The 27635-nt window shown below is 37.1% G+C and overlaps 2 protein-coding genes across 4 annotated transcripts in view; one reads left to right on the forward strand and one right to left on the reverse strand.

Moving 5' to 3' along the window:
- dync2i1 (dynein 2 intermediate chain 1) overlaps window positions 1-5086 on the reverse strand; it is an 89890-nt gene extending 84804 nt beyond the window's left edge. The window contains exon 1 of the mRNA XM_051928790.1: window positions 4957-5086. Within this exon, the coding sequence (XP_051784750.1) occupies window positions 4957-4971 (15 nt within the window). The 5' untranslated portion in view covers window positions 4972-5086. The remainder of the gene's footprint in view (window positions 1-4956) is intronic.
- Window positions 5087-9878: 4792 nt separating this feature from the next.
- Window positions 9879-27635, forward strand: part of esyt2b (extended synaptotagmin-like protein 2b) — a 256271-nt gene continuing 238514 nt past the window's right edge. The window contains exon 1 of one of the 3 annotated variants that reach the window (XM_051929061.1): window positions 9879-10735. In XM_051929061.1, the coding sequence (XP_051785021.1) occupies window positions 10349-10735 (387 nt within the window). In that variant the 5' untranslated portion in view covers window positions 9879-10348. The remainder of the gene's footprint in view (window positions 10736-27635) is intronic. The other 2 variants (XM_028804139.2, XM_028804140.2) reach the window with 2 other exon arrangements.

Genomic DNA, 27635 nt, shown 5'->3' on the forward strand with positions numbered 1-27635 from the left:
TATTTATAGGTTTCTTTTACTGGATTATATGTAGCACACATCATGACTGTGCAATTGATCCCTGCATAGGAGTGGCGTACCACTGTGTGAACGTTTGGCCTTAAACCCACTGCTGCTAGGATAATAATCGGCAGCTATTTTTACTTCAGTAAAATATGTATTGCACTAGGTTACTCTTTACTTTAAAAAGTAATCAGACTACATAAGGCATGTTACTTTTAATGTGCTACACTTCTCCCAAGATTATGCTGTTGAGCTTAGCACTCTACGTTTAACTGAGTAACATAAATTTAGCAATTTATGAAATATCCCGAAGGATAATTTTCACGAGGAGATAAAAAATACTGGTGGCTACGAACATACACAGACAACCAAATCCTTAACTGTGACCCAATTTCTCACAGAGAAATTTATGTGTGTTAACCTTGGTTTTCAGAGACCAACATTCCTGTTTTTCTAACCGGAATAACGGTTTACATGGCATTTTAAAAACCAGACTTCTGTGAATAACGGGATTATTAAAGTCCACGTAAACGCACTGAATGAAGGTAATACCATGTCAAATTATCACACTTTCGGGGCTTTTCATCACAGATTTTAATGAAACTTGGCATGCTGATTTGGTCATATGAGTAACCCATAGAACTGAAATTGCATGTGTATTGGATCAATATTAAGGGGAGATTTAAGATAACAAAGTTTGAACTTGTTGGGGGGGATTATGAGTTTGATTGGCTATATATCTCTAAATGTAAGTTGCACAGAAAAGGTTAGTGTATTGTTTTAAAGCTATTTTCCAACTCTATATTTTGCATAAATACTATGCTATCTCCAAAGTGAAAAATTACCATACGATTATAATATTAAACATTGAATAGCGAAAAAACCTATATTTTAAAATTGGTCCAATTTTTACTAAAGCAAGCTTATGTCAAATTTGACTAACTTTGTAGTCTCTCATTTTACATTCTCTAATGCTATTGTTTTCACACCTATTTTCACCTTTTCTCTTTTCATTTGCCCTGGCTTTGTTCCCTTCTTCCCCCTATATTTGTTACCTTCTATTTCCTTTTAAGTTGCACACCTGATAATGACCATTTTAAGAAAATAAGAAAAAATTTTTCAAATACACTTATGTCATCTAGACTTAAAAATATTACCATTTCAGAAGTATGGACTTCCATGTGATATATGCTTTAGTGACAATTTAGAGACATCATCACATCAGCTACAGTTCTGGATAATGATGTTTAATAATTTTTATATTTTTAGCAGTTTGCTTTCAGCTTTAGCTTTATTTGCAGTTACAAATGCAAGAAAAATATTTGGGAAAATAAATAAAAGTAAATAAGGCGATGGGGAAGATAAGGTTCAAAAAATAAAAAGGGCATTCAAAACAAACAATATTTACAAACCTTATATCATTACAACACGGTTAAGGTCAGATCAAACCATACTATATTATTCCACAATGGGAAATTCATTTGATGATGTTAAATAGCAGTAAATTACCATGAAGCACCTGCCTCGTTACGCCATGTGTTTTGGGAATTCTCAAGTCTCAGTAAGTTAAAATATCTGCCTACCTCTCAGACAATTTTGGACCTAAAATAACTGCCTCTCCCTATTCTCTAACAGCAATACAGTGATCCCTCGCTATATCGCGCTTCGCCTTTCGCGGCTTCACTCCATCGCGGATTTTATATGTAAGCATATTTAAATATATATCGCGGATTTTTCGCTGCTTCGCGGGTTTCTGCGGACAATAGGTCTTTTAATTTCTGGTGCATGCTTCCTCAGTTGGTTTGCCCAGTTGATTTCATACAAGGGACGCTATTGGCAGATGGCTGAGAAGCTATCCAGCTTACTTTCTCTCTCTCTCTCTCTCTTGCGCTGACGTAGGGGGGTGTGAGCAGGGGGGCTGTGTGCAGCTGCTTCCTGAAAGGACATGCTGCACGGAGCTTCGCATACTTAAAAGCTCAAAGGGCACGTATTGATTTTTTTATCTGTCTCTCTATCTCTCTCTATCTCTCTCTCTCTCTCTCTCTTCCTCTCTCTTCCTGCTCCTGACAGAGGGGGTGCGAGCTGCCGCCTTCAACAGCTTTGTACCGGCGGTGTTTCGCATACTTAAAAGCCAAAAAGCCCTATTGATTTTTTTTTTGACTGCTTGCTTTGCACTCCTTTGAAAAGGAAGATATGTTTGCATTCTTTTAATTGTGAGACAGAACTGTCATCTCTGTCTTGTCATGGAGCACAGTTTAAACGTTTGAAAAAGAGACAAATGTTTGTTTGCAGTGTTTGAATAACGTTCCTGTCTCTCTACAACCTCCTGTGTTTCTGCGCAAATCTGTGACCCAAGCATGACATTCTAAAAATAACCATATAAACATATGGTTTCTACTTCGCGGATTTTCCTATTTCGCGGGTGGCTCTGGAACGCAACCCCCGCGATGGAGGAGGGATTACTGTATTGCAACTGATGGGATAACCTTACACTGAAAACTCAAAAGGAAAATGTTATCAACTGGAAGAAAATGTATTCCGTTTGTAAGGGACAATTTGTGATTTTTTTTTTCTTAATTTGTGATTTTTTTTTTTCTTTTTTCAATTTGCCAAAAATTCATTAAAACTGTTCTAATAAAATTAGCAAGCCTGGTCTCTGATAAGCCATTTTTTAATGTACCCTATATGAGGTACTAGCTAAGACTGGGCCGTCATGTCATATAGCTTCCTAAACTGCCTGTCTTACTGTACTGGTTGTGTCACTCACTGAATTGTGCTTTACCTATTGTGTTTTGCTTCATTGATAATAATAAAAAAGTAAACAACAAAATCTACCAGAGTATTAGAGAGAGTGAAAAACAAATTTATGCCACAGAAAAAAAACCTCATTCACACACATGAGCATTGAAATTAGTATTTTTTAATTTGATTAAGCTTTCTTTAACCCAAGTTGCATGATAAGATGTCAAAAACAAAGAAGAGAAAAAAATTATACATACACACAATTACTATATTTGTTTTTGAGAAATAGTTTATCAATTGTGTTTAACAATCCCTTGGGTGTTTAGTGCATGCTTTCTACTTTAGTCATGCTTCACAGTTGAAATAATTTAATTTATTCAGAGCACTCACATTTCTAGAAACCCAGATTTGACCAAAATACTGAGCACCATGCAAGAGAAATATAAAATATTTAAAAATGCAGTTAAAATCAAAATAATCTAGTTTACATAAGAAAAAGAACAGAGTGAGTACACTGGAGAAATCTAACATGTTCAGCAATATAAATTACCAAAATATTTCAATGGTTTACCATCAAGTAAAAAGACATATACCAGTTGCTGTCAGTCCCAAGACTGCAGCCTAATAAACGATTCCAGGAATCCCTGTTATCACCACATATTTGACCAAAAACTGCAGACACACTAAGGGAATTAGTATTTAAGGCATAATTATCCACGTTAATAAAAGAATAAGCGTCTGCATGTCTGTCTGTCTGTCTATGTAGCCATCCGGTCGCTATGTCTCTGTTATTTCAAAAGGTGTCGCATCACAAACAGTTGTTTAGTAATAAAATGCATTGTATTTGTCATTTCAATAGACAGCGCAGCACACACATTAACACTTCTTTTACGAATACCATACCAAATAGCATATAACTGAGACATATGCATTGCATGGCCCACTGCAAAAATTAACACTAAGGTCAATGTTGATTATTCAGATTTTAAACCCATCTTAGACAGGTAGCTTTGCTAGTGAATCAAATAAATGAACCCAGTTAGTGGAATGATTCTGAACATACCCTTCAAAATCTGTAAATCTCTAGTCTACATTCAAGTAAGACGAAGCTGGTCCGTTTCTGCATGTATGAACAGAAAAACATTAGCATAAAAAGAATTTCTGTGGTTGTTTGGCATCTTTAAATTTAAATAACTGTAAGGAACAGTGAATATGTGTAGATGTGTAGTCTACTTTCTGTCTTATAGCCTATGCTGCTCAGTAAAGCTTTACCTACCCATAGCCATGACCAAGAAAAAGTTGGCGTTGAACAGAGGCAGATTGCTGCATTCACAGATGATAGTTTCCTTTCACAGCCTGAAGGCATCCTTTTTGTTTGACTGGCAATAACAGAGGTTGTTCATGTGTGTGAGTAAGCTTTCAGGCAAACTGCCTTGGGCCCACTGCTGAAGGGACAATTCCATGCTTGACAGATCAATGTCTGAAATTAGATGGCTTTTAGTTAAACGGGCAACACTGTGTCAGTGGGGAGAAGTGTGCCACCTCACAAAAATTAAACCTGGCTTGATTCTAAACTGGAGTGTCATTGGCATGGAGCATGCATGTTCACCATTCATGTGGATATTTTCCAATTGTCAAAACACATACTTTTGAATAGTCTGGAAAATCTAAACTGGACAAGTGTGCACACATATTCTCAGAGTGGGTTCCAGTTTTGCGCCCAGTATCGCTGGCATAGACAAACTTTTCAAAAATAAAGCAAGTACAGAAAAATATCGGCTGAAAGGTTTAATGAGTTTGAACTAAAATATATTTTTTCTTTATGAATGTATTAACGTAACGTGTTTATGAAAAAGAAAGCCCGCCTGAATACATTTCTAAAATATAAAAATGAGTAAAACACATCATATAATAGATTTTTCAACTTCATTGATCTTAAAAACGCACAGAACTGTCTGCGTTCAGTCTAAGATCTATGCTTTGCAGTGATATAAATAGACCTCGTAAAGTAAACGCTGTTAAGCAGAAACTTTTTCAAGTGAGCTCTATATGACAGCAACTATCTTTCATATTCTGCCTCAGCATTTTATGTAATATGCCGTATAATAAATGGATGGCTCCCTGGACATCAAAGTGTAATGTTTCAAAACTGTAACTTAAAATGCCACCGTATTATAAACTTTACGCAACAAAAGCCAAGAATTATTTTACCTTTTCCGTTTGCATAACTGAATGTCGTGTCTTTCAAAACCAAGTCCAGCTTTTGGCTAAGCTCTGTTTCATTACACGACGGCCATAATAGACAGAAAACATACTAATGCGCATGCGCCACGCTTCCAAAAACCATGGCAATAGTACCATGTTATCTTAACGACCAGGGAGAGATAATCGAGCACAGAATGACACGGAACAGTGATCGCAAGCAAAACTTAATCAATACCAGATATACATTACTGAGGAACAGCTCCTGTTTAAATTATACAACTTCTGGGTCGTCTTTATACTATATTCTTTCGTAAATAAAGTTCTATTTTTAACATTTTTTGCCCCCTTATTTTAACTACTTGTCAGTATTTTATGGACACCTGCAATCAGTCAGGTTTTACAGAACAGACGTTTTTACTCTGTGAATTTCCTACAGCTTTAATCACATTCACCATTTTCCCAAATGTAGCAACTGTTTAAAGACATTTATATTATATTTTGTCATCATCATAAAAATAATTCTAAAATCAACACGATTAAATTAATTTTTCTTTAAGAAAATATCCTTGAGATGGAGTACTGTATATACAGTACTATAGTAATAGGAATTCAACAAATATTACGAAGAGAGATTTTTTTATGCTTCAGAGTAAACTCAGAATGTAAACTAGGTATTTAAATTTTTGTTTCATGTTTTTTAATTTGTTAAAATATCTTGATATATAAACCAGAAGACATCATAGTAAATAAAAGGCAATATTTTGCTGACTTAACACAATTATTGTTTAATTCATTCCACTAATTAAAAAAAAACTTAATTGAGATATTATGTTCAGATATTCTGTATATTCTATGCTTTTGTTTCCACTTAGTTATGCAGAATTTTCCTACACTTCTAAAAGTAAAAATATAATTTGTTTGCATTTGAATATATTATTCCAGTATTTGAAAAATAAAGTGACTTTATAGCACAGGATTTAGTATTTTTTTCTTGTTTTTATAGTGCCTTTCTATACAGAACACCAAGTAGCTTAGTCCAGGATTAAGGGGCCAAAGCCAATGCTATCAGCAATGGGCACCATTCATTCACTGGGCCCACTAAAAGGTGCCGATTTAGAGTTACCAGCAGAGAAAAAATTAATGATAGATAGATAGTGAACGGCACTATATGATAGATAGATAGATAATAATAATTCATTACATTTATATAGCACTTTTCTCACTACTCAAAGCACTATCCACACAGAGAGGAACCAGGAAGCGAACCCACAATCTTCTTACTGCAAAGCAGCAGCACTACCACTGCGCCGACACATAGTGAACGGCACTATATGATAGATAGATAGATAGATAGATAGATAGATAGATAGATAGATAGATAGATAGATAGATAGATAGATAGATAGATAGATAGATAGTGAACGGCACTATATGATAGATAGATAGATAGATAGATAGATAGATAGATAGATAGATAGATAGATAGATAGATAGATAGATAGATAGATAGATAGATAGATAGATAGATAGATAGATAGATAGATAGATAGATAGATAGATAGATAGATAGATACTCTTCAGTAAAAATGAATTGAATGCTTAACATGTTTAGCAGTTAGTTGAATGCCTGGTAAATTATATTAACATGATTTTCTTATCAAACAAATTGAAAGTTATTCTATTCTGAAAAAAAAACAAATTAATTTTCTATATTTACTTTTTTTGCAAAGCCTGTTTTCAGTTTGTTATTTCGAAGCCCCATGTTGACATCTTTCCTCTCTTCTTAAATGCAGTTTTCAAGAACGGGTCTTGCATTATTAAAAGTAATAATAAACACTTGTAGTGGATGGCCGTGGCACTTGCCTGGCTGGGACGCCTCCACACTGGAAGGGCTGGTAGAGAGAATGTTCACAGGGCATTATCTCCCCCAAAGCGATAGATGGCAGTCCCCCTGGGTTGCAGCAGTACCATGGTTTCCAACAGAGCTTCGTGGGAATTGGAGTTTGGTGACTCAGCCCTGTTGAATGCTGTGGGTGCTGCCAGGAAATCCTACTTAGTGGGGCTGCAGCCTTACCTGGAAGTATTCCTGGGCCAAGCTTTCATTACATTGGAAGTAGTTTGAGGGATAATTTAAAAGGAGCCGGCTGCCTTCATTCAGAAAGCCATAGTCAGAAGGGAGAGGATGATGCTTGCCTGAGGAAGAGTGGAGCCAGAAGGAAGGAGAAGAAAAGAAGAAAACATATTTATGTGTGCTTAATACTATGCTGTATACTGTGCATTGGTGGGGTATGAAAGAAATGCGTTTCCCACGCTTTAATAAAAGATTTGTGTTGTTGGACTTGTGTCTGTGTCACTCTGTGTTGGGTTTACGGAGCTTGAGAGCCCCCTGGTGGCTACAAACTGTAAAGCATTTCACTGCTTTTCCGGTTATTTGAATACTTATTACAGTATATACTGGTATTAAATATAGAATTTCAACATATGTTCAGTCTTCTTTGAATTCTAGGATTAGAATTACAGATAACAACAACATTTATTTCTCTACCACATTCTCATATATAGGATGTTGGTAGAAACTGCATTACAAGATATCAAAGAAAAAGTTACAAGAAAGGAAAAACAAATTAGAAATAGATACAAATATGAGTGAATAAATACCAAAAACAGTAGATAGGAATAAACCAATACACACTTATATAACATAGATATACAATTAAAAGAAAAAGTAGAGTACATATATATATTCATTGCTCTATAGATTAAAATCTTATGGTATGATTGGATGTCCAGGGTACAACAGAAAAAATATAAAAAATTAAACACATCAGGGGTGAAAATCTGCAGGTGTTCCAATACTAAAAGACCACTCAGCCCCCACTGGGCATAACATAAATGTACTTAAGTAGTTCCTTATTGTTTTTTAAGCTTCCTCCTAGGAGATTTGATGCAGCGGATCTCATCAACAGTTGGAGTGTCTGCTTAGGTTTCATCATCACAGGTGGCTGCACGGTACTTTGATTAGGTAAAGGTAACTAATATGTACAAAATATTTCCAATTACAGTTTAGTTGTGGCAGCCATAATGAAAGGGTAATCACATAGTAGCTAATCTGTTAATATGTTTGACTTACATGAATTGTTATAGAGCAGTTGTAAGTGTAGGTACAGCGTGTACACAATCAGGTATCTAAGAATGATGAGACAATTCATATATCTATATGGTTACTCCAGTTGCACAATAGTTATAATTAAAACAATGCATGGTTACCTTGTAGTTAGTTAGATAATTACAGATTCATTATAATGTATGTATACTGCAATGCCTTTGTATGGATTCATTAACTGCCAGATTTAACCCCACTTATGATCTTTTTGCTTTCTAGTTTAACAGTCCTTCTCACAGTAAATCTTTGTAAGGGACTAAACGATAATTTTCTGTGCTATGGCTACTATCAATTGATTTGTCTGTTTAAACAGTTCCAACTGTTCTGTTCCTGACGTCTACTTATTTTCAGGCTCCTATGTTTGTTTCTGCTAATGCTATTTGACTTTTATTCTACTTGTGAGTTTGTCAGTTTGATAATGTACTGTAACCTTATTTGATCTTTAAAGCACTCTATGAAAGGACCGTGTGTAAACTTTGTTGTATACAGTAAAAACTGGTACAGTATTTCTAATACCCTTTCACTTAAATATTTTACACATTTTTTTTTAAAATCTGTTAATAAATCTTCATTTAATATATGTAGTTAGTTAGTTACATTTAAATAACACTTTTCTAGCTGCTTAAAGAGCTTTATATAGACAGTAGGGGAGGCACTTCATCCACCACTAATGTGTAGCATCCAACAGAATGATCTAACAACAGCCATTTTGCATCTGTACACTCACCACACATTAGCTATTAGGTGGTGAAGGGGTGAGAAAGAAAGCTAATTAGAGACAGGGAAAGATTGGGGGGGGGGGGGGGTACAAGGCCATCATTGGCAATTTAGACAGGACATTGGGGTACACTGTATTCTTTTCAAAAGATGCCACAAGCTGAGAACCTCAGATTTATGTCTCATCCAAAAGACTGTCCCCATCACTGCACTGGGACTATGGAATCTACACACAGACCACCAATACCTCTTCCAAAAGCAAACCAAACTAAGTAGTGGCTGGGCCAAACATGTTCTGAATTGCAGGTGGTATGAAATATACAGTATTGTATTGGTTAACACTGTTCTCTCCAAGGTTTGTGAGACTGTGTTTGAATTCCACCTGGCACTGTCACCTTCTTTATAGACTTTATATGTTCTCCCATTGTCTTTGTGGACTTTTCCAGATAATACAATAATAGTTTTAGAACCCCAACACACTTGACTAGATAATGCATGTAATGGATGGATATTTCATACCATGACCTATCTCATAGTGTTTACAGATCACACAAGGATACAATTGAAAAGTGCTGTATAATAATCATAGAGAAAAAGAGCCTGTAAATAACATAGTGTTAGGAGAGAAAAAATACAAGACTACTTAGTTTAATCATTAGTCTATATACTTTACGTCATCATAGCGTTGTTCAAAGTAATATTGAATATTTCATTGTACAAAAGGAGAAAGGATAGTACATATAATAGAAGATACAATATAAAATCAATAAAATTCAACAGGCAGTATATTCAAGAAGTAGGTCAGAAAACGTATCGACGTTAAAATACGTGTTTCAGACTGAAAACAGATCTAAAATACAGCCCAATATTTTTTGTGCTTAGTAAAAGCCCCCTTGTGGATTAGTTTCAAGCTGACTGGGTCTGCGCCAACTTTGCCCTCTGCCAGGTTCGGGCGCTAGCTGTGCAGTGCCATGTCCGCCAGGTGGCGCCGCGTTCTTTACAGAGGGCACTATGACCCGTTTCGTCAGTGGCAGTTTCCTGGAGGGCAGGGTGAACCCTGAACCTGCAGGATATGTGTGTTTTGCGCGATCAGGATGTGGCAAGGCACGGAGGCAGGGTCTGTTTTCTTGTGGCTTGTACGAGCGGCGCTGTGAAAGAGCGAAGGTGCGACAGTACGCCGCGATTTTTAATGGTACGTAACAGCGTCTGACGCTCGTGTGTGCAGCCGCAAAGTAGTAAGACGGGGCTTGCAGCCAGTCAGCTGCCTGTAGAAGAGAGCACGGCGCACGCAAGACCTTGGCTCCTGGGAAAGTAAGAAAGACTTATGAGTAGGTACAGTTCATAGGAAGTTTATCTACTAAACTCGCAACTATGGGAATGTTCATATTGATTTAATAGAAAAAAGTGGAATGACGTAGACTGCAAACTGAAGGAGAAAGCGTACCGCTGGATGTTTTTAATGTTGCCATACACACATTCAGTTTATTTTTAGCAACTTTTCAGTAGAGTTCTAAGGCTATGAATTCAGACGGGAAACCCTCAAAACAGGAGACAGACTCAAGAGTAAACGCAAAGGATGGTTTCGACCCCAAAGGCAAAAGCATATCCGCACCCCATCCAGGGGAACCGATCGCTACTGACGGAGAGGAGCAACCAAGTCGAGCGGCGGAGGTGACTGCTGCGTTGGTTCAGTTCGCCAAAACCTTCGTGATCATCTTTCCCGTCTACGCTTTGGGCTACTTTGGGTTGAGTTTCAGTTGGGTGCTCATCGGACTGGTGCTGTTTTTCTGGTGGAGAAGGAACCGGGGCAACAAGAGCTTTCGGCTGTACCGGGCCCTTGCATTCTTGGATCAAGAAGAGCGAAGCGTGCGTCAAGCTGTGTGCCTTGCAGACCTCCCGGCTTGGGTAAGTAAAATTGACCGTAGCGGAGTGCTTAAAAGTAAAAGCAAAGAAAAAAGAAACAGCCGGAGTGAACGAGAGATGGGCGTGTAAAAGCAGTGCCGTCACTCTCCTACTGTTCGATACGCCCTTTCAATGGGACACACCCCTTTCTGATATAATAATACAGTATTTGCCAACGATAAGCGGCTGTGTGACTTACAGGTTCCGCTGTCGTTTAGGATTGTCAAAGGACGGTTGGCCGGGCGGAACTTAGTGGGAGTTCACAGGCGCAAGGCGTCGTTCCGCCCTGTTATTTTACTCTTGTTTAAAACCGAGTCCAGTCGTGAATTATGTTGCACCGCATAGATAGATAGATAGATAGATACTTTATTAATCCCCAAGGGGAAATTCACATACTCCAGCAGCAGCATACTGATAAAAAAACAATATTAAATTAAAGAGTGATAACAATGCAGGTATAACAGACAGTAACTTTGTATAATGTTAACGTTTACTCCCCCGGAATCGTTATGTCGTTATGCCTTCGTAAACAGATTTTAAACATCTTCTTACGGACCAGAGGAGATGACAATCAAAGTCTGAAAATAAATCAGCAGCTTCGGTAAAAAAAAAAGGCTGGACATATATATATGGATAATTGTTAAAGTAACTCGACGACACAGCAATTTACAGTATTGTTAATTTGTTTTGTATTGAATGCTTTATGTGGAAGATAACATCAAAGCACTTTCTATGTAGTGTTGAGTTTTCACATTCAAAACGCTTGCGGTATCGAAGAAAAAGATTATTGATAGTTGAGTAGGTCAAAGTTGGAGGATGACGACTGATGATAGTCAATCTGAAATTCCAGGGAGAGGAAGAGTAATAAAGATTTGAGATACATGTTTAGTATGTGACTGCTCCTTTTATCTTTAGACAAGTCCGAAGTTTTCTTTCTTGCTTGTTTTATTTCTTTTTTAGCCATTCTGGTGTTAATGTGAGAGGTGGGTTGTTGTTTGTCTTAATAATATTTATTTATTGATCTGCTGTTAAAAGCCTCATTTCCCTTGGGAACAGATAAAATTCTATCTATCTATCTATCTATCTATCTATCTATCTATCTATCTATCTATCTATCTATCTATCTATCTATCTATCATTGTGAAGAGAAATAGGTTGAGGTCCTTTAAACACATTGGATGAGAGCAGGAAAAAATTTTGGTGGGTGATCATGATGGGATATTTGATGCAAAGAAGGGCTGCCTTTCAAGAAGTGGTGGAAGATGACATATGTAGAATGCCCATTGTCTGTTGTTGAAATCCCCTATAAAATTATACCTTTGGACAGATCCTTTCAATCAACAACTACACAACATTTCTGGAGATATTAGTTTTTTGATACAGAAATGTTGAAATATGAGTAATCTTGCAGGGTTACTTCACTCATTACCACTTAGTGAAGAAAAATAAAAAACAAGGTAATAAACTACTTTTAGTGAGTGCTATAAAGGCAGAGGAGTAATGCAATTTTCCACGTTATAACTTTGGTTTAGATCATGATTGGGATACTGTCCATAGGAGTTTGCACAATCTCTCTATGACCAAGTTGGTTTTCTAGGAGTAACTCAACATTCTCTGACATCCTAAACCTGGATTAAGTTTGCTGATAAATCCTAATTAGTTTTGTGTGATAGAGTGTGCACAGAGATGGGTTGGCATGCCATTTAGGGTAGGTTTCTGCCTGTTAGAAAACCCAAACAAGTTTACAAAATATGTTAAATAAGCTGCCAATTTTACATTTACAATTACAGAACAATCTATCTACTATATAATAAAACACTAAGGTCTGTGTTTTCAGTCCCTCTGATGAATCTGATTGGTCAGTTTGGCTTTGGCGAGGGTGAGATGGTTGAGGAGGAATAAAGGAGTACAAAACACACTGAGAGTGTCATCCGTAAAAGACGGCCAAGTATAAATCCAGACAGGAGGTAAGAAAGGGAACTCAAAAATAATGAGAGACTGCAGTAGACTTCACAGCAACACACTTGAGAGAGGGGGTGCTGGTGAAAAGACGTTAGTAAAGGCGTTTAGATGCACTCTGACAGCGTCACTTTCAAAGACTAAAAATGTAAAACTGGATAAGAGGCAAAAAAAGGCACCTCTAAAATAATATGTGTCTGAGAAGCAGTCTTTATGGGAACATGTTTGAGAGGAGGAGCTCTGGTGAAGAGATGTTTACACACGCAAATACAGAGGAGCAAAGGCACTGAAAATACACGAGAACAAGAGATAGCAAATATTGTTTAATTATTCTACTACCTGTCTTTGACAGGAACTGTGGCTAGTCTTACAATAATTCACTTTGGTAATTCTTTTGCACTACTTAACACTTCTGTGTAGATACCATTAAAGAAGTACCTGAATCCCAGCAATGCCTTGGCAGATGTTTTTTGTACCGCAAATCCTTAGGGAAAATACTGCATTGAATGCCTCACATTACTGTACTTTTATATTAATGTTAGTAATGTTCAGTATAGTAATTTCATACATAGATGTATCTGCATTGGCATACTAAACTTGAGAAATAAAGTAGTAAAATTCAAGTTAGTATAGATAATCATTAATGTTACTTAAAACCTTTTTCTTAACATATTCTGAAAAAATACCTGCGCACACAATCATTGGTCTAGTTTACATGAAAATCAGTATTGTGCATTAGCCTGGTCAAATTTGCAAATTATTAGGTTCTCCTATCCATTACCATTCATTAGGTTTCCTATAAAAAGGCAGTAACTGGACAGGGTCAGGTCACACTCACCTTGGAATGCTGGTGCTCAATCTCCAACTCACCAAGAATGCCTTGATAGTGTATTCTCCACTTGTGTTACCAAGTGAGAGGACCAAACTGCTAATTTTAGAGAGACAGGATAATGCGTTTTTAAGGGTGAGGCATTGTTTTTTTGCAGGAAAGCTCTTACACATGGTGGGAAGGATGTTGGAAACCCAGAGAAACAACAATATCTTATGACCCTCAAATCATAAATCAGGCTTTAGTACTTCCTACATTGATGCTTTACACAATCTACAAGCATGTTAGACTGTCCATGTGTTGGCTATGATGGGACCAAAAAAGTAATGTCTGCCATTGACAATTTATCATTTCTGACTGTGCCTGCACAAGAGTTGGACTGAAGCAACCAGCAGTGCTGTAGACAAACATCTAGTCATCGGTAGCAAATTAAGCCTGCTTTGCTTCCTTGCTACAGATGGATGTTGTATTTTGACATAAAGAAGAAAACATTCTTGAACTGAACATTGCCACTACAACAGATATCATGGTGTAGAGAACCTTCTGTTAAGGTTACTGGTTGCTTTGGCTGATAGAAAGTGGCAGTTTAAATACACAATAAAACTTAAAGGCGGCCATTTCACCTTCACATATATGGTAGGTATACCTTGTGCTGTTTTTGAAATTACAATCCTTTTATAGGTCATGGCTACCTTATCCCTGGAAAGCAAATGAGGAAGAATAATAAAATACTATAAACATTGCCTATTTAAATTTACACTCTCTTTTTAAATTCTCACATTAAAAACTATTGTATCAATTGTATATTCACTATGTGATGGAGCTTTGTGCATGACAGCATAGGATTGCTTAGGATAGCCTTTCCATGTGCTAATTACAAGTCTGGTCTCAGTTATCACAATTTTTACTTTGATATTGCTTATCAATAACTCTTCAGAAAACTTTTGTGTCTTATTTTTTACCCTCACCTTGACTATTCAGAAAGAAACAGTGTGATTGTGTAATTCTTGGATCAACTTAAAACCTGAAAAGCGCACTTACTGATGAGTGTTTCAAAATAGTGCAAGTATATCTGTTCTAGAATCCAGCTACTAATCTCTCCTTTATGGAGTGCAATCCATAATTGTTTTTATGCAATGAGCCGATTCATTTGCTGTGGGAGAATAGATACTCTTACTACATAATTTCAGGTTGTATAACTGTTTTTATCATAACATTATCAAACATGCTTAAGCCAGATTCAAACAATTTTCTGGCAGGGTACTAGAGTGCTGCAGTGTTAGTACTGCTGCCTCAAAGCTCCAGGAAACTGAATTTAAATCCCAGCCTAGTCATTGTCTGTGCAGAGCATGTAGAGTCATTACATTATCCCTGGTTTTCCTCTACATGCTTTGTTTCTTCCCACACATCCCAAGAACATACAGGGTAAGTTAACTGACCCTATATGTATAAATGTGGATTTATCTACGAACATATCCTGTGTTGGACTGGTGACTTGTGCTGGGTTGGTTCCTGCCTTTCACTTGACCTCAGATTATTTTTTAAAGGAGATTTGAATGTGGAGGGATGGCTAGAACATACTCACAGCATGTCCTCTGATGGTCCACTGCTTATTTTGTGATTGCCTGCAGTGGATGTTTTTATGTCGGCTCCTGTGGGACCTGTACTATGAATCCTTGCTTTTTATAGTTTGATTACTAGCCGCTCACTGTGTAACTCACAAAGAATTTTGAAAGTTAAGGTAAAAAGTATTAGGAGCTCTACTATGTAGAAATTATATACTGTAGTTGTTTTGACAAAAAAGCTCCAAGTTGCCTTGGGTAAAGTTGTTTGCTGAATAAATGAATAATGTAGACATGTACCAACAGAATTAATAGCTGTAATTCAAGTAATAGGTGTTTCCATCAAGAACTATTTAAGGGTGTGTGCTCTTATCCAAGCTGTTTTTCTGTTTGCTTTTTTCCTGAATATAACAGTTCTTTACAGACCAGGCAACCCAATCCGTAATACTTCTTTTCAAGGTAAAGTCAATTTTCCACTTTCTTTTGATTGTCTTTTGCCCACTCCCAAATTATTAGCTGTAATAACACATGTATCACTTTGTTTTAAAATCGCTTGACCGCGGTGCATCCCACCTACCACGTGTTAGCGCTATTATGAAAGTAGCTTCCCTTTATGATGTACCCCCTAGATTCTTTTTTTTCCATTATAAACCAATCTGCCCACTTAACAGTTCACCATAGTACTCCATGAATTGGTTAATGTATTTGTTTTATAGTACTGCTATTAAAAGTATTATAATAATAATAATAATTCTTTGCATTTATATAGCGCTTTTCTCACTACTCAAAGCGCTCAGCAATTGCAGGTTAAGGGTCTTGCTTAAGGGCCCAACAGAGCAGATTTCCTTTTTTTGGGATTTACGGGATTTGAACCGGCAACCTTGCGATTGCCAGTGCAGATCTCTAGCCTCAGAGCCACCATTATGTGGAACTGTTCTTAATAACTTTTATAACTTTACTTCCTTGGCATTGTCATGGTATATTTGGTGTTTCTTTTAACTTAATGCTGCATGTTCTATAGTTTTCTCTCTTAAAAAGCACCCATCTCCACCTAATGAGCTTGTGAAGCCAGGATATTCTAGTGTCTACCAAAACTAATTAGATCCATTTTATTTTTATGGGACAAGCACAATTTGGAGGGCTGAGAAGTAAAGTAGTATTAATCTGCTGCATTAAAAGTTATTTCTATTTTAATGCTACTATAAATCAGAACTGGGGTAAAATGCATTGTGCTAATTCTATTTCCTAATTCTGATTAGATTTTGTCAGAGACAATTGAACACTTTTAAAGGTATGCTTAGCAATGGTTTCAGGAAAGATTATGTATGTGTGTTTAAAGCTGTATTTATATCAAAAGTAAAGGGTTATGCAGATCTGGGTGTTAAATAATATAATTTACAATGTCAATGTTGAAAAATGTTCTATTACAGGAACTGGTAAGGTGAAATGGGCCCCGATCTGTTCACAGTTAGGAATTTAATTATGTTTGGTGTTGTTTTCATTAGAGTGGCACAGTGGTTAATTCTGCTGCCTCATCGTTCCAGAGTCTTGAGTTTGATTCTCAGATTGGTCATTGTCTGTGTGAAATCTTCATGTTTTCTTCGTGTTTGATTGAATTTCTCTCCTGCTTTACTCATACTGAAAAATGGGTGTTTAGGATAATCAGTGACTCAAAATTGTCCTGGTGTGCGCTAGTAATGGTGTTCATAACAGTTTAACCTGTGATGGGCTGTCATTCCATCCAAGGTTGTTTTCTGATATGTGATCAGTGCTGTTGGAATAGGCCCTGACTGTTGCAACGCTGAATTGAATGAAACATCTGTATAGTGGATAGATGACTTCATTGTAATCATTGAAAGTGCCCAGCCCACCATAAATGAATTATTTTTATTTAATTTATAGTATTTACACTGTAGTTGAGAAAAACATGATAATTTAAATACACTGGAAGGACAGCACAAATTGTGGTGAAGGGGTATAAAGCCAGGGCCTTCACTTGCCTGTCCTGATTTGGCCATACCTTAGGCAACCAGCCCCCAACCACCATGGGTCCCTGGCTTTTAATATTTCAGAGTTACTGGTCAGGACTAAGGTGGTTGGAAACGGACTGACCGACAGTCCAAATAACTACCAAAAAGACCTTACAAGGGAGAGGAACCATAAACCTCTGGCTTGATAAGACAATTCCAAAAAGTAATCTTTACGCTTAAATGCAAGAATTTATTTATATAAAAATAGTAACATACCGTGCCATTTGTGAATGTGATTCAATTTAAAGTGAATATGTGTGACTTTTTTGTTCATTATTTAATTATTTATTGCTATTTAAGACAGTATGTTATTTTTTTATTGGTACTATAGTTTGATTCTTTTATAAATTCCACCCCTCTAAGAAGAACCCTCCTGCTTATTCACTTTATCCATGTTCTTTAGGCTATAAGCAGACTTTTTATATACATTTTGTTGTACGCCAGGTGTTTAAAATACACTATGTAGAGGTGCGAATAGTCAATCATAAGTAATAAACAAATTTGTTGAGATCTGTGAACATAACTGCCTTATGCTCATATACATATTAATTTAGCTTACTTTAGAAATATATTTGTTTTTTTTTAATCTAGACGCTATAGATAAAGCAGTTAAGCAATAGGAAAGTGACAAGGTAGGGACATTTCCAGAAATGCTGTGGGCAGTTAGTTATAACAGGTGCTACATATACAAAAAGACAGACCTGACATATGTCTGCTGGTAACAAGTAAGAAAGTAGAGAAAATAAAAGAAGTGTCTCGTTAGATTTGTATGTAATTTCTATAAAAAATAATTTTTACTTGATTGAAAGGACTATTGAAAGCAAAGAACTATACAGATAAACAATAACTGCCACACCCTGTAAAGTCAAGGTTGTGGAGCTTGCCAGCAGATACAAAAAGAACAGCCTCCTTATTGACATGTCATTCTTGCCCGTCTGCCTTGGTACCCCATTATTTGCTAAACCGGAACAGCTAGTACACATGACTCTTGCTATGACATGACATGGTTTCTCTAGGCATTCTTCACCTGTTTGTATTTGTGAATGATACCAGCATTAAAATAATGAGTAAACACTTTTTTTAGTGCCATATGCTTGCTTTTCTATGGGCATCTGGATAAAGATTCTGGCTTTGCTGAATTTACCAACATAAGGGGGCACATTTATAAGGGGCTGTGCACCTCTTGCTGGAAATGAGCTCCTTCAGGCTAAACATTCAAAACCAGAGAGTTACATCTTTGATGAGAGTAGAAGCATCTGCCTTTGCTATGTATTAAATATAGGATTATTAACTTGTTTGCTTTATAATCCACCTTGTGATGACATATTCAATTAGAGTTGTGCTTCCACTTAAAAAACAAGCATGCTATGCGTTAATTACAAATACAGCATGGAACATAGGGTTCATCATAAACACAAATTCTGCTGTATATATAGTTGTATGCATTGTGGCCTGTTTTGGGTGCCACTGAACCCTAAACCCCCAGATACTATTGCACCACAACTGTCTGAGTTCAGCTGAAGTGCTTTTAGTTTAAACAATACCATCATGCAGGGTTCTTTTGATCAGAGTACAGGTGAACTCTTTCTCTTCTTTTTTTTTCTTCCTTTTCTTTTTCTCCACCTCCACTGTTCTCAGGCACGCTTTGTCCTTCCTCCACATCAGACTCTTTTAACTCCATAGTGCTGACCTTCCCAGTTCCTGAGTCTGTCCTGGGGCTCGGTGGTTGTTAGGACACCACTCCTGCTGCAGCCACTGTAACATCCTTCCACCTCCGTGTACTGGCTTGAAAAAGGAGGTATTATCACTCCCTCTCTGACCTTCTGTTATCAAAGCCTCCTGCCCAGGTAACAGAGTGGTGTCCATGTTGGCTGGGACTCCAGTTCGTCTGTCACGATATGCACAGTGTATGTGTTTGTGTATTGCTGTGAGAGAAATTTGAAACAACATCCGTCTCAACTCTTAATACAAGTATGCAATACTAATCTAATGAATCTTCAGCATGATTTAAATGCTGAGACCTTTGGTAGGGTGCCCTATAGGTAAACACTGTGCTTCCTACACTAGTTTTATTTATTCTCAGAATTTTAAGAAGGCCTACATCTTGACATCACAATGATCTCTGTGGTAAGGGGAAAGCTAAAACATTTACAACTTTAAATATGGGATGGATTTTAAATTCTGATCCAAGCTTCATTTGAAACCAGTGAAGTAATTAAAGAATTGCAGTTATGTGGTCATACTTCATAATTCTAACTATGATCCTTGCTGCCGTGTTTTGAGTCATCTGTACAGTAGAGTAGCAAGTGAGCAATTGGAACAGACTGGCCATAAAGCATTACAACAGTCAGATTTCCTTTAGCTCAAATTAACTTTTGCAGTATTTCTGAACTGGGGAAAGCAGGCCTTGGAAAGTGCAGCAATGTGAAAACTGAAGAATAATTCATGTCAGAAATAACACCTTCATTTTGATTTAATCAGTTTAAGTTAAGGGTATTTAGCATTGCTTCACTATTCACATTATCATCTGCTAAAAGAATGTCTATGGTTTTTTAATAAGCACAGATAGTTATCATTTATCCACTGTATTATATAGATAAAGTAATTAATTAATGATGTAATTGAAAAAGTATTTTTGGTTTAATGATAAATACCAACAAGTGTCATCCATATACAAATGAACGTTATTGTTTTGTTTCTGAGTGTTATCTCCTATATACTTCTAGTGGCACCACATAAAGTAAGAGTTGATTGAAGATCAATTTTGTGTGCTTCTCTTAAGGCTTTTATTGGTCCTGTTTTTTGAATGTTTATGTGCCAGGACTTTTTAAATCATTTGCTTATGGAATATTACTGTTTTTGAATTTATGTTACTTTATCACTGTTAAAGGCCCTGCCTGCTGAAGTGAGAAGGCAGTCTTCATTTCAGTTTACATATTCTGTAGCATCACACCTCAGAATGTACAGTATGAAATGACAAACCCAATTGTCGAACATGTAATTACAACCAAAAGACAAAAAAGTGTTTACATATGCACGACAGCTGCTGCGAAAGTTGTCATTCGTGGGTGCACAATAGTGCTTCCCACAAGTTGATCTGTGTTATGAATAGTAGAAAAGTTTAAAGAAAAAAGAAAATCAAAAGTTGTTCCCATAACATGCCTTGATCGCTTTTTCCGACCAACTGTGATTTATATGTTTCATTTTGTAAAATATTGCTGGCTGTTTGCCATTTAATGACTTATGGGTTGTATGTTTAAAATATTTATGAGTCTTCTGACAGAAGACCACATATAAAGAGATCCCAGCTTTGTGCACTTTTTGAGTATTCTCACATCTTGGCCACTTACTGTTCACTTTGGGTCTTTTATACCTTCTAAAGCAAAATGACGGACACAGCAAATATATGTAAAAGTAAAAAAAAATAAAGGCATTATAAACTTATTGATTCATTTTTTTTTAACATAGTTTTATCATTGCTGGGGGATGACCTAATATGCCAGCCTCTCAAATGTATAAGACAGCCCTGAGACTGACCATATGTGGTGTTCTGTCTGCTTGTGTCTCAGAGTTAGCAACTGACAAATTGATTGTAGGTTATTCCTTACATTTATTACTCTAAAAAATATAGTGTCTGCTTGATTGGACCCTTTAAAATTACTTTCCTTCAGTGTATCCTAATATGGTCAGGTTATTTAAACCTAAAACAAGATTTTGTTGGTTTATTCTAATCTACTTATTTTCTCATTTCCATTGATGCCATGCATGTACAGCCATAATCAGAATTTGAGCCATTAATTTGAGAAACCCTAATATCTTGTTTTACCGCATTGAAGACAAAACAGTGCAAACATTCAACAAGCTCTGTGCTTCCTGGTCAAGTTACATAATATTACCAATCTATCCATTTCCTGAACTTATTTTTCTAGTGCAGACTCACCAAGAACTGAAGCAGCACCCATAATTTGGTAGTAGCCCACCCTGGATGAGAAACGAGGGCATCACAGAACAGAGTCACTTGTATTGTGCATGTTAGGTATACTGGCACATCTTTAGTGTGTTAGGGATATACAAATTCACCTTAAGTTGTTATTTGTAGGAGAGTAAGGCAAGAAAAGGTTTGTTTTATGGTATATAGGACATCTGGATTACTTTTTTTTTTATAATGAAAGGTATGTTTTGTTGGCTTTATAAGTTGCATTGCAATATTCTGCTTCCTATACCTAGTTACAGTACTATACTGAGTTAAATAAAACAGAACAGTCAGACATACTCCACCGTAAAGATCACTATATAATATTTAAAACACAATCAAAAATATTTTAAAGAGAATTAATAGGCATTGGATCTTAATCAAGGTTTGAAATGTTTCAGTTAACCCTTTGGATCCCTTAACGTTAAAAATAAGAGTATTCCTGAAAGTAAATTTACAGAACACATTATGTTATAAATGACTCCATGCCCAATTACGGGATTGTGAGAAAGTATTATAGCATCTGGCAGACAGCTCATCACAGTTAGGTAGGAAAGCAGCAGTCTACAAACCTGTCATAGGCTGAACAGGGCAAGATGCATTAGCAACAAGGAAGTGGAGCTCATCTTTGACAAGCATGTAGACAATTTGAGAAGAAGGGTGAAGACTTGTTTTGGTGTCATTGGTGCTGGAGACTGTGATAGTGGAAAGCAGAAAGTGATAAAGATTGCTAATACAGTAGTCCTAACAGTGTTCATGTTGCCGCGGATCATTGATTTACCCTAAAAGTAACCTGCATCTGACTTCTATGCCTTTAACTTATCTGAGCTGAGGTGATGGTCTTTTTTATGGCCACAAATGACATGCCCAAAGGTTATTGTGAGCACAAGAAAAAAATGACCAGGAGATGATAAACAAAGGGTGAGGCAGAAGGATAGTCGGAGAAGCGTAAAGCAAAAGAAAGCAAGTTGTGGATGAAAGGAAAGTCGAAACAGAAATAAATCTTAATACTAAACGTTTTGTGCTGCTTTTGAAATTCTAACTATCGTGAAGTATTTTGACAGAGATTTATCCACTGTGGGATACTGATCTTGTCTATTGCTGCCATATTTTTGCTGGACGGTGTGATTATGTCACTAATGTAATGATTGTGATCATGTGATAGCCACCAAGGAATAGCAAAGTTATTCAAAATAGCAGTGCACAAAATGACGTTGCTGTTAAGTAAATCCAGATGATAAAACAAATGAAACTAGTCAAAATTAAATTTGAAACACTACACTGCATGCTTCAAAACTCCAAATAAAAAATATAAAGTAAATTCATTAAATCCAAGAAAAAATAAAATGCAAATGCTGAATCATACTTGGGTGGCAAATAGGCAGTTACCTTAATCAATCCACCTAATGAAATTACCATTTTAGCATTGCATGTACAGTATCTTAAATGCGCTTGGCTCATGAAAAGTGGGATTTTGGAGTAGGTACAAGGCACCATTTTGTTTTTGTTTACAAAATAGATTACAATTCTGTTACGTCTTTACACAGCTTCCTCTTCTTATGTTGTATTCCCATCCATCTGTCCATCCATTATTCTCATCGTGCTCATTCCATTACAGGATTGGGGTGGCAAAACTGTATCTTGATCTTGGCAGCATTAGGTATCAGGCAGGATGCATGTATCATCCCCCAGACTGAGCTAATAGTTACATGATGTGGTGTTGCAGTCAGCCCCAGAGTCCTGGATTTTATTCCTAGCACAGTCATTGTCATTGTGGAGTTTGCACATTGTTCCCCTTGACTACACAGTTTTTCTCGCAGTTTTCTTTTCACATCTGAAAGATGTGCATGTTACTTTTGTTGGTAACTCTAAATTAGCCCACTATAAATGGATATGCCATGAAGTTTGCTGGAAGTTGGTTCCTACCCTGTCCATGACATGGACAGAATTGGATCCTTGCTGCCCTGAACTGAATTAAGCTGTTCTGACGATGGCTTGTAGGAGGTTGGAAACCAGAGTACTCTGTGTTCTTCTCAAGACAAAAATTAGATGTTCGCGAGTGCCATTATTTTTTTAATGTCAATTATAACACACATCCTTTTTTCCCCAAATTAAACCAAATTTAGTTTCTCCGGCTGGTGTTATTATTTAGGCCTCTAAGAGTTCCTGCACCCTGTATGTCTTGCTGATTTTATGATGTTTCAGTGTGAACTGAATTCAACTAACAGGTTTTAAAGGACAAAAAAAAACATTTCATGCTATTCTACATCATCGTTTTAGATTTCTTCCTTTTAGATAATATATTTGATATGAGAGATGACATGTCTTTTTTGCATGATTGTCTTAGTTTCCTAAATAAAACGTTAAGCAGCGCTGTGAAGCTTTCATATCTGGGAATAAAAGTAGGTCTTCATGTTTGATATTAGGAAAGGAGATGAAGGACTGGTTACTGCTTGGTGTAGCTGTAGCCTGAAACTCCCTGCAATCCAGAATCAGACAGACCGCTTTAGAAATGATGGATAGACTTTTAAATGAAGCCTGTGATTAGAAGCAGTGATGAGTGTTGGCGGTTACTCCATGTGCAGTACTTCATGTTCATGGAAAATGTCGTATAGTTATTTTCACTTTATTCACATTCAGCCATTAATTTTATGTTTCGCTTAACCTTAGTCTGGGTTGTACAGGAGTTTGAGGCTTTTTACATAGCAATAGGAGCATTTAGAAGCATCAGTCAGCTCACATTACAATGCCACTGTTTAGCATGGCTCACCAGGGCACCCTCATGGTGTAAGTCACATTGACTGCATTATTTTGAATGGCTTGAGAAACCATGTAAACCTAGAGAATAACAGAAGAGGTTTAAAATATATATCAAAAAATGTCACATAGAAAAATGGTTTCAAAATTCAGGTGTGGAAGATTGAATTGGCCTTATTTAATCTATAGATTTGGATCAAGAAACGAGATGGATGGATGAGCAAGTAAAACAGACATCTGCGTCAATTAAAAATAATGAAGGATGTCTATTGTGACTGATTTGATCTTTTATAAAAGTGAACCATAAATTTCAGTATATTCAATGGGCAAATCAAATGAGAAGTCAGTACAGACTAGGGGTCAATACATAAAGGTCTAAGAAATAAGTGACTAAAATAATGAGAAAACGCCAGTTTATAGTCAGCACAAGTAAGAGTGGAAAAAAAAAACTTAAGTACTACTTTTATCAAGTTAAACTAGACATCTTCCCTTTGAAATACAGTTCAGACAACAATAGGGCACATGGCTTGTACTTAAGCCATATGGCCACTTGACACCCAAAAATCTGAAATGATAAAGCAATGACATCATCTCACATACAAGAAGAACGAAACATAAAATAATACAGAAAATAATAATCGTAAATAATATAAACTACATGTTAAAAGTTTTGAGTATATAATAACTACCAAAGAAAAATGTTAATTTTACTTTTTCCAAGAGGTTACAGGCCATTCAACTATACTGCTCTGCTTTGACCCTTTACAATTACAGTACAATACAATTTATTTTTGTATAGCCCAAAATCACACAAGAAGTGCCGCAATGGGCTTTAACAGGCCCTGCCTCTTGACAGCCCCCCAGCCTTGACTCTCTAAGAAGACAAGGAAAAACTCCCAAAAAAACCCTTGTAGGGAAAAAATGGAAGAAACCTTGGGAAAGGCAGTTCAAAAAGAGACCCCTTTCCAGGTAGGTTGGGCGTGCAGTGGGTGTCAAAAAGAAGGGGGTCAATACAATACAATACACAGAATAGAACAAATCCTCAATACAGTATAAAAGTAAAATTTTACAAGTATGGACCAGAATTTAACAGTAGATATCACATAATATGATTTGGATTTGTTTAGAGTCCTGGACACCTCAGCCATCAAGCTGCCTCCCCCATTTGGCCATTCCACAGTTGAAACCATGCCGGGCCAGCCAATCTGATGAAAGGACCCCTCTACCCCATGATTCCTGCGATCCTCCATCAGGGAGGACTTTACCTTAGGCAGGCAAAACAACTTGGCAGGTGGGCTGTGGCACCAAGTGCCACATTTAAGTACCGAGAAGAGAAACAGAATAGGTGAGGGTTAGTAACAAATTGTAACTATCATGTTACTTATGTTTTAGTGCTAATGACTAACAACAGAGATGCAGTCTGTAGAGTTAATCAGCAGCTCTAGTCAGGGTATGCTAAACTGAAGTAGTGAGTCTTCAGCTGGGATTTAAAAACTGAGACCGAAGGGACATCTCTTATAGTAGCAGGCAGACCATTCCATAGCTTAGGGGCCCTGTAACTAAAAGCTCGACCTCCCACTGTTATTTTATTAATCTTTGGAATCATAAGCAGACTGGCATCTTGAGATATTAATGTGCACTCTGGTTTGTAAGTCATGATGCATTCGGAGAAGTAAGCCAGACCTTGGCCATTTAATGCTTTATATGTTAAAAGGAGGATTTTGAAATATGCCCTAAACTTAACCGGGAGCCAGTGTAAGGATTTAAGAACTGGAGTTATGTGTTCATATTTTCTTGTTCTTGTAGTAATTCTTGCAGCAGCATTTTGGATTAACGGGAGGCTGTATAAAGAACACTGCGGTGGGCTGGTGCCCTGCCCGGGGTTTGTTTCCTGCCTTGCACCCTGTGTTGGCTGGGATTGGCTCCAGCAGACCCCCGTGACCCTGTAGTTAGGATATAGCAGATAATGGATGGATGGATGTATAAAGAACAGTTTGAACATCCAGTGAACACCGCATTGCAGTGTCAATCCTACTAGAAATAAATGCGTGAATTAATTTCTCAGAATCCTGTTTATTTAGAAAGCATCTTAATTTACCAACATTTTTAAGATGGAAGAAACATGATTTGGACAGCTTTATAATATGCGCCTTAAATGACATTCTAGAGTCAAAGATAACTCCTAGATTGCGGGCTGATTCAGTAAAATAAATGGTAATTCCAACTGAGTTAAATGATGACAAAATATTGTTGTGATCAGCGTCATTCCCTCCAACAATTAACATCTCTGTTTTATCAGTGTTTAAAGACAAGTAGTTCTCATCCATCCACTCCTTTAATTCACTAACACAACTAATTGAAGACAACATCAGAGAAAGTTAATTTGATCTAAATGAAAGGTATAACTGGGTGTCATCTGCATACGAGTGAAAATTAACATCCATCCATCCATCCATCCATTTTCCAACCCGCTGAATCCGACCACAGGGTCACGGGGGTCTGCTGGAGCCAATCCCAGCCAACACAGGGCACAAGGCAGGAACCAATCCCGGGCAGGGTGCCAACCAACCGCAGGATGCACACAAACACACCCACACACCAAGCACACACTAGGGCCAATTTAGAATCACCAATCCACCTAACCAGCATGTCTTTGGACAGTGGGAGGAAACCGGAACGCCCGGAGGAAACCCACGCAGACACGGGGAGAACATGCAAACTCCACGCAGGGTGGACCCAGGAAGCGAACCCGGGTCTCCTAACTGCGAGGCAACAGCGCTACCACTGCGCCACCGTGCCGCCCGAAAATTAACATTGTGTGTCCAAATGATAGATCCCAGTGGAAGCATGTAAAGTGAAAACAGTAAAGGTGTCAGTACTGAGTATGACTCTCTCATATTTTAGTTTGAGAACTTATAAAGTGACTTATGCCAAATGCATGTTTTGTTTTAATTAAGAATAATGTATTAAGGCTGTGGTGTGCTGGCGCCCTGGCCAGGGTTTGTTTCCTGCCTTGTGCCCTGTGTTGGCTGGGATTGGCTCCAGCAGACCCCCGTGACCCTGTAGTTAGGATATAGCGGGTTGGATAATGGATGGATGGATGGATAATGTATTAAGGCAACTTTTCATGTGAATGATATGTAAGTATTCAGTATTATACACATCCTATTTGGAAATTGTCTCTAGTGAGTCTCTGAAATATGCAAAGACACATACAACATAATATATCTTAGTTTTTTTAAGTGAATCAGGTAGCAAAGTTTATATTTTTGTTAACTCACTGTTTAGACATTTTATACAAAATGACTTACAAAAGAGTTCAACATAAATGAGTAAATATGAGTCTGGGGACTGTTTTGAAACAAATGTTACAGAACAAGGTGATGCAATTGACAGTTAAAAGTAAAGAGCTCTAAACCAAACAGAACAACACAAGACTAGTTAGCTACCATAAACTTAGCATCAAAACTATTATAATTTACAGATATTCATGGAATAAGAGAGTCTTCAAACACTTCTTAACACAGGATGGGTGAAGATGAGCAGCTTATTCCACCAGCTAGCAGCTACATAAGAAACGAGTCTAGATTGAGAGTTGATGCCATGAAGAGGTAGTATCACTAGATGCTGTTTATTGGCAGACCAGAGTGTGCGAGAAGGAGAATAGGACCTCATAAGTACCCTCATATCCATAGGTTGTGACCGATTGACTACTCGGTAAATTAATTCATTCATGGTCATGTTTTTATTTGTGCGTGTGTACCTACGTAACAATAAGTATGTTTCATACAAG

This window comes from Erpetoichthys calabaricus, chromosome 6 (assembly GCF_900747795.2).
Source record: "Erpetoichthys calabaricus chromosome 6, fErpCal1.3, whole genome shotgun sequence".
In the NCBI taxonomy this organism is placed as follows: domain Eukaryota; kingdom Metazoa; phylum Chordata; class Cladistia; order Polypteriformes; family Polypteridae; genus Erpetoichthys; species Erpetoichthys calabaricus.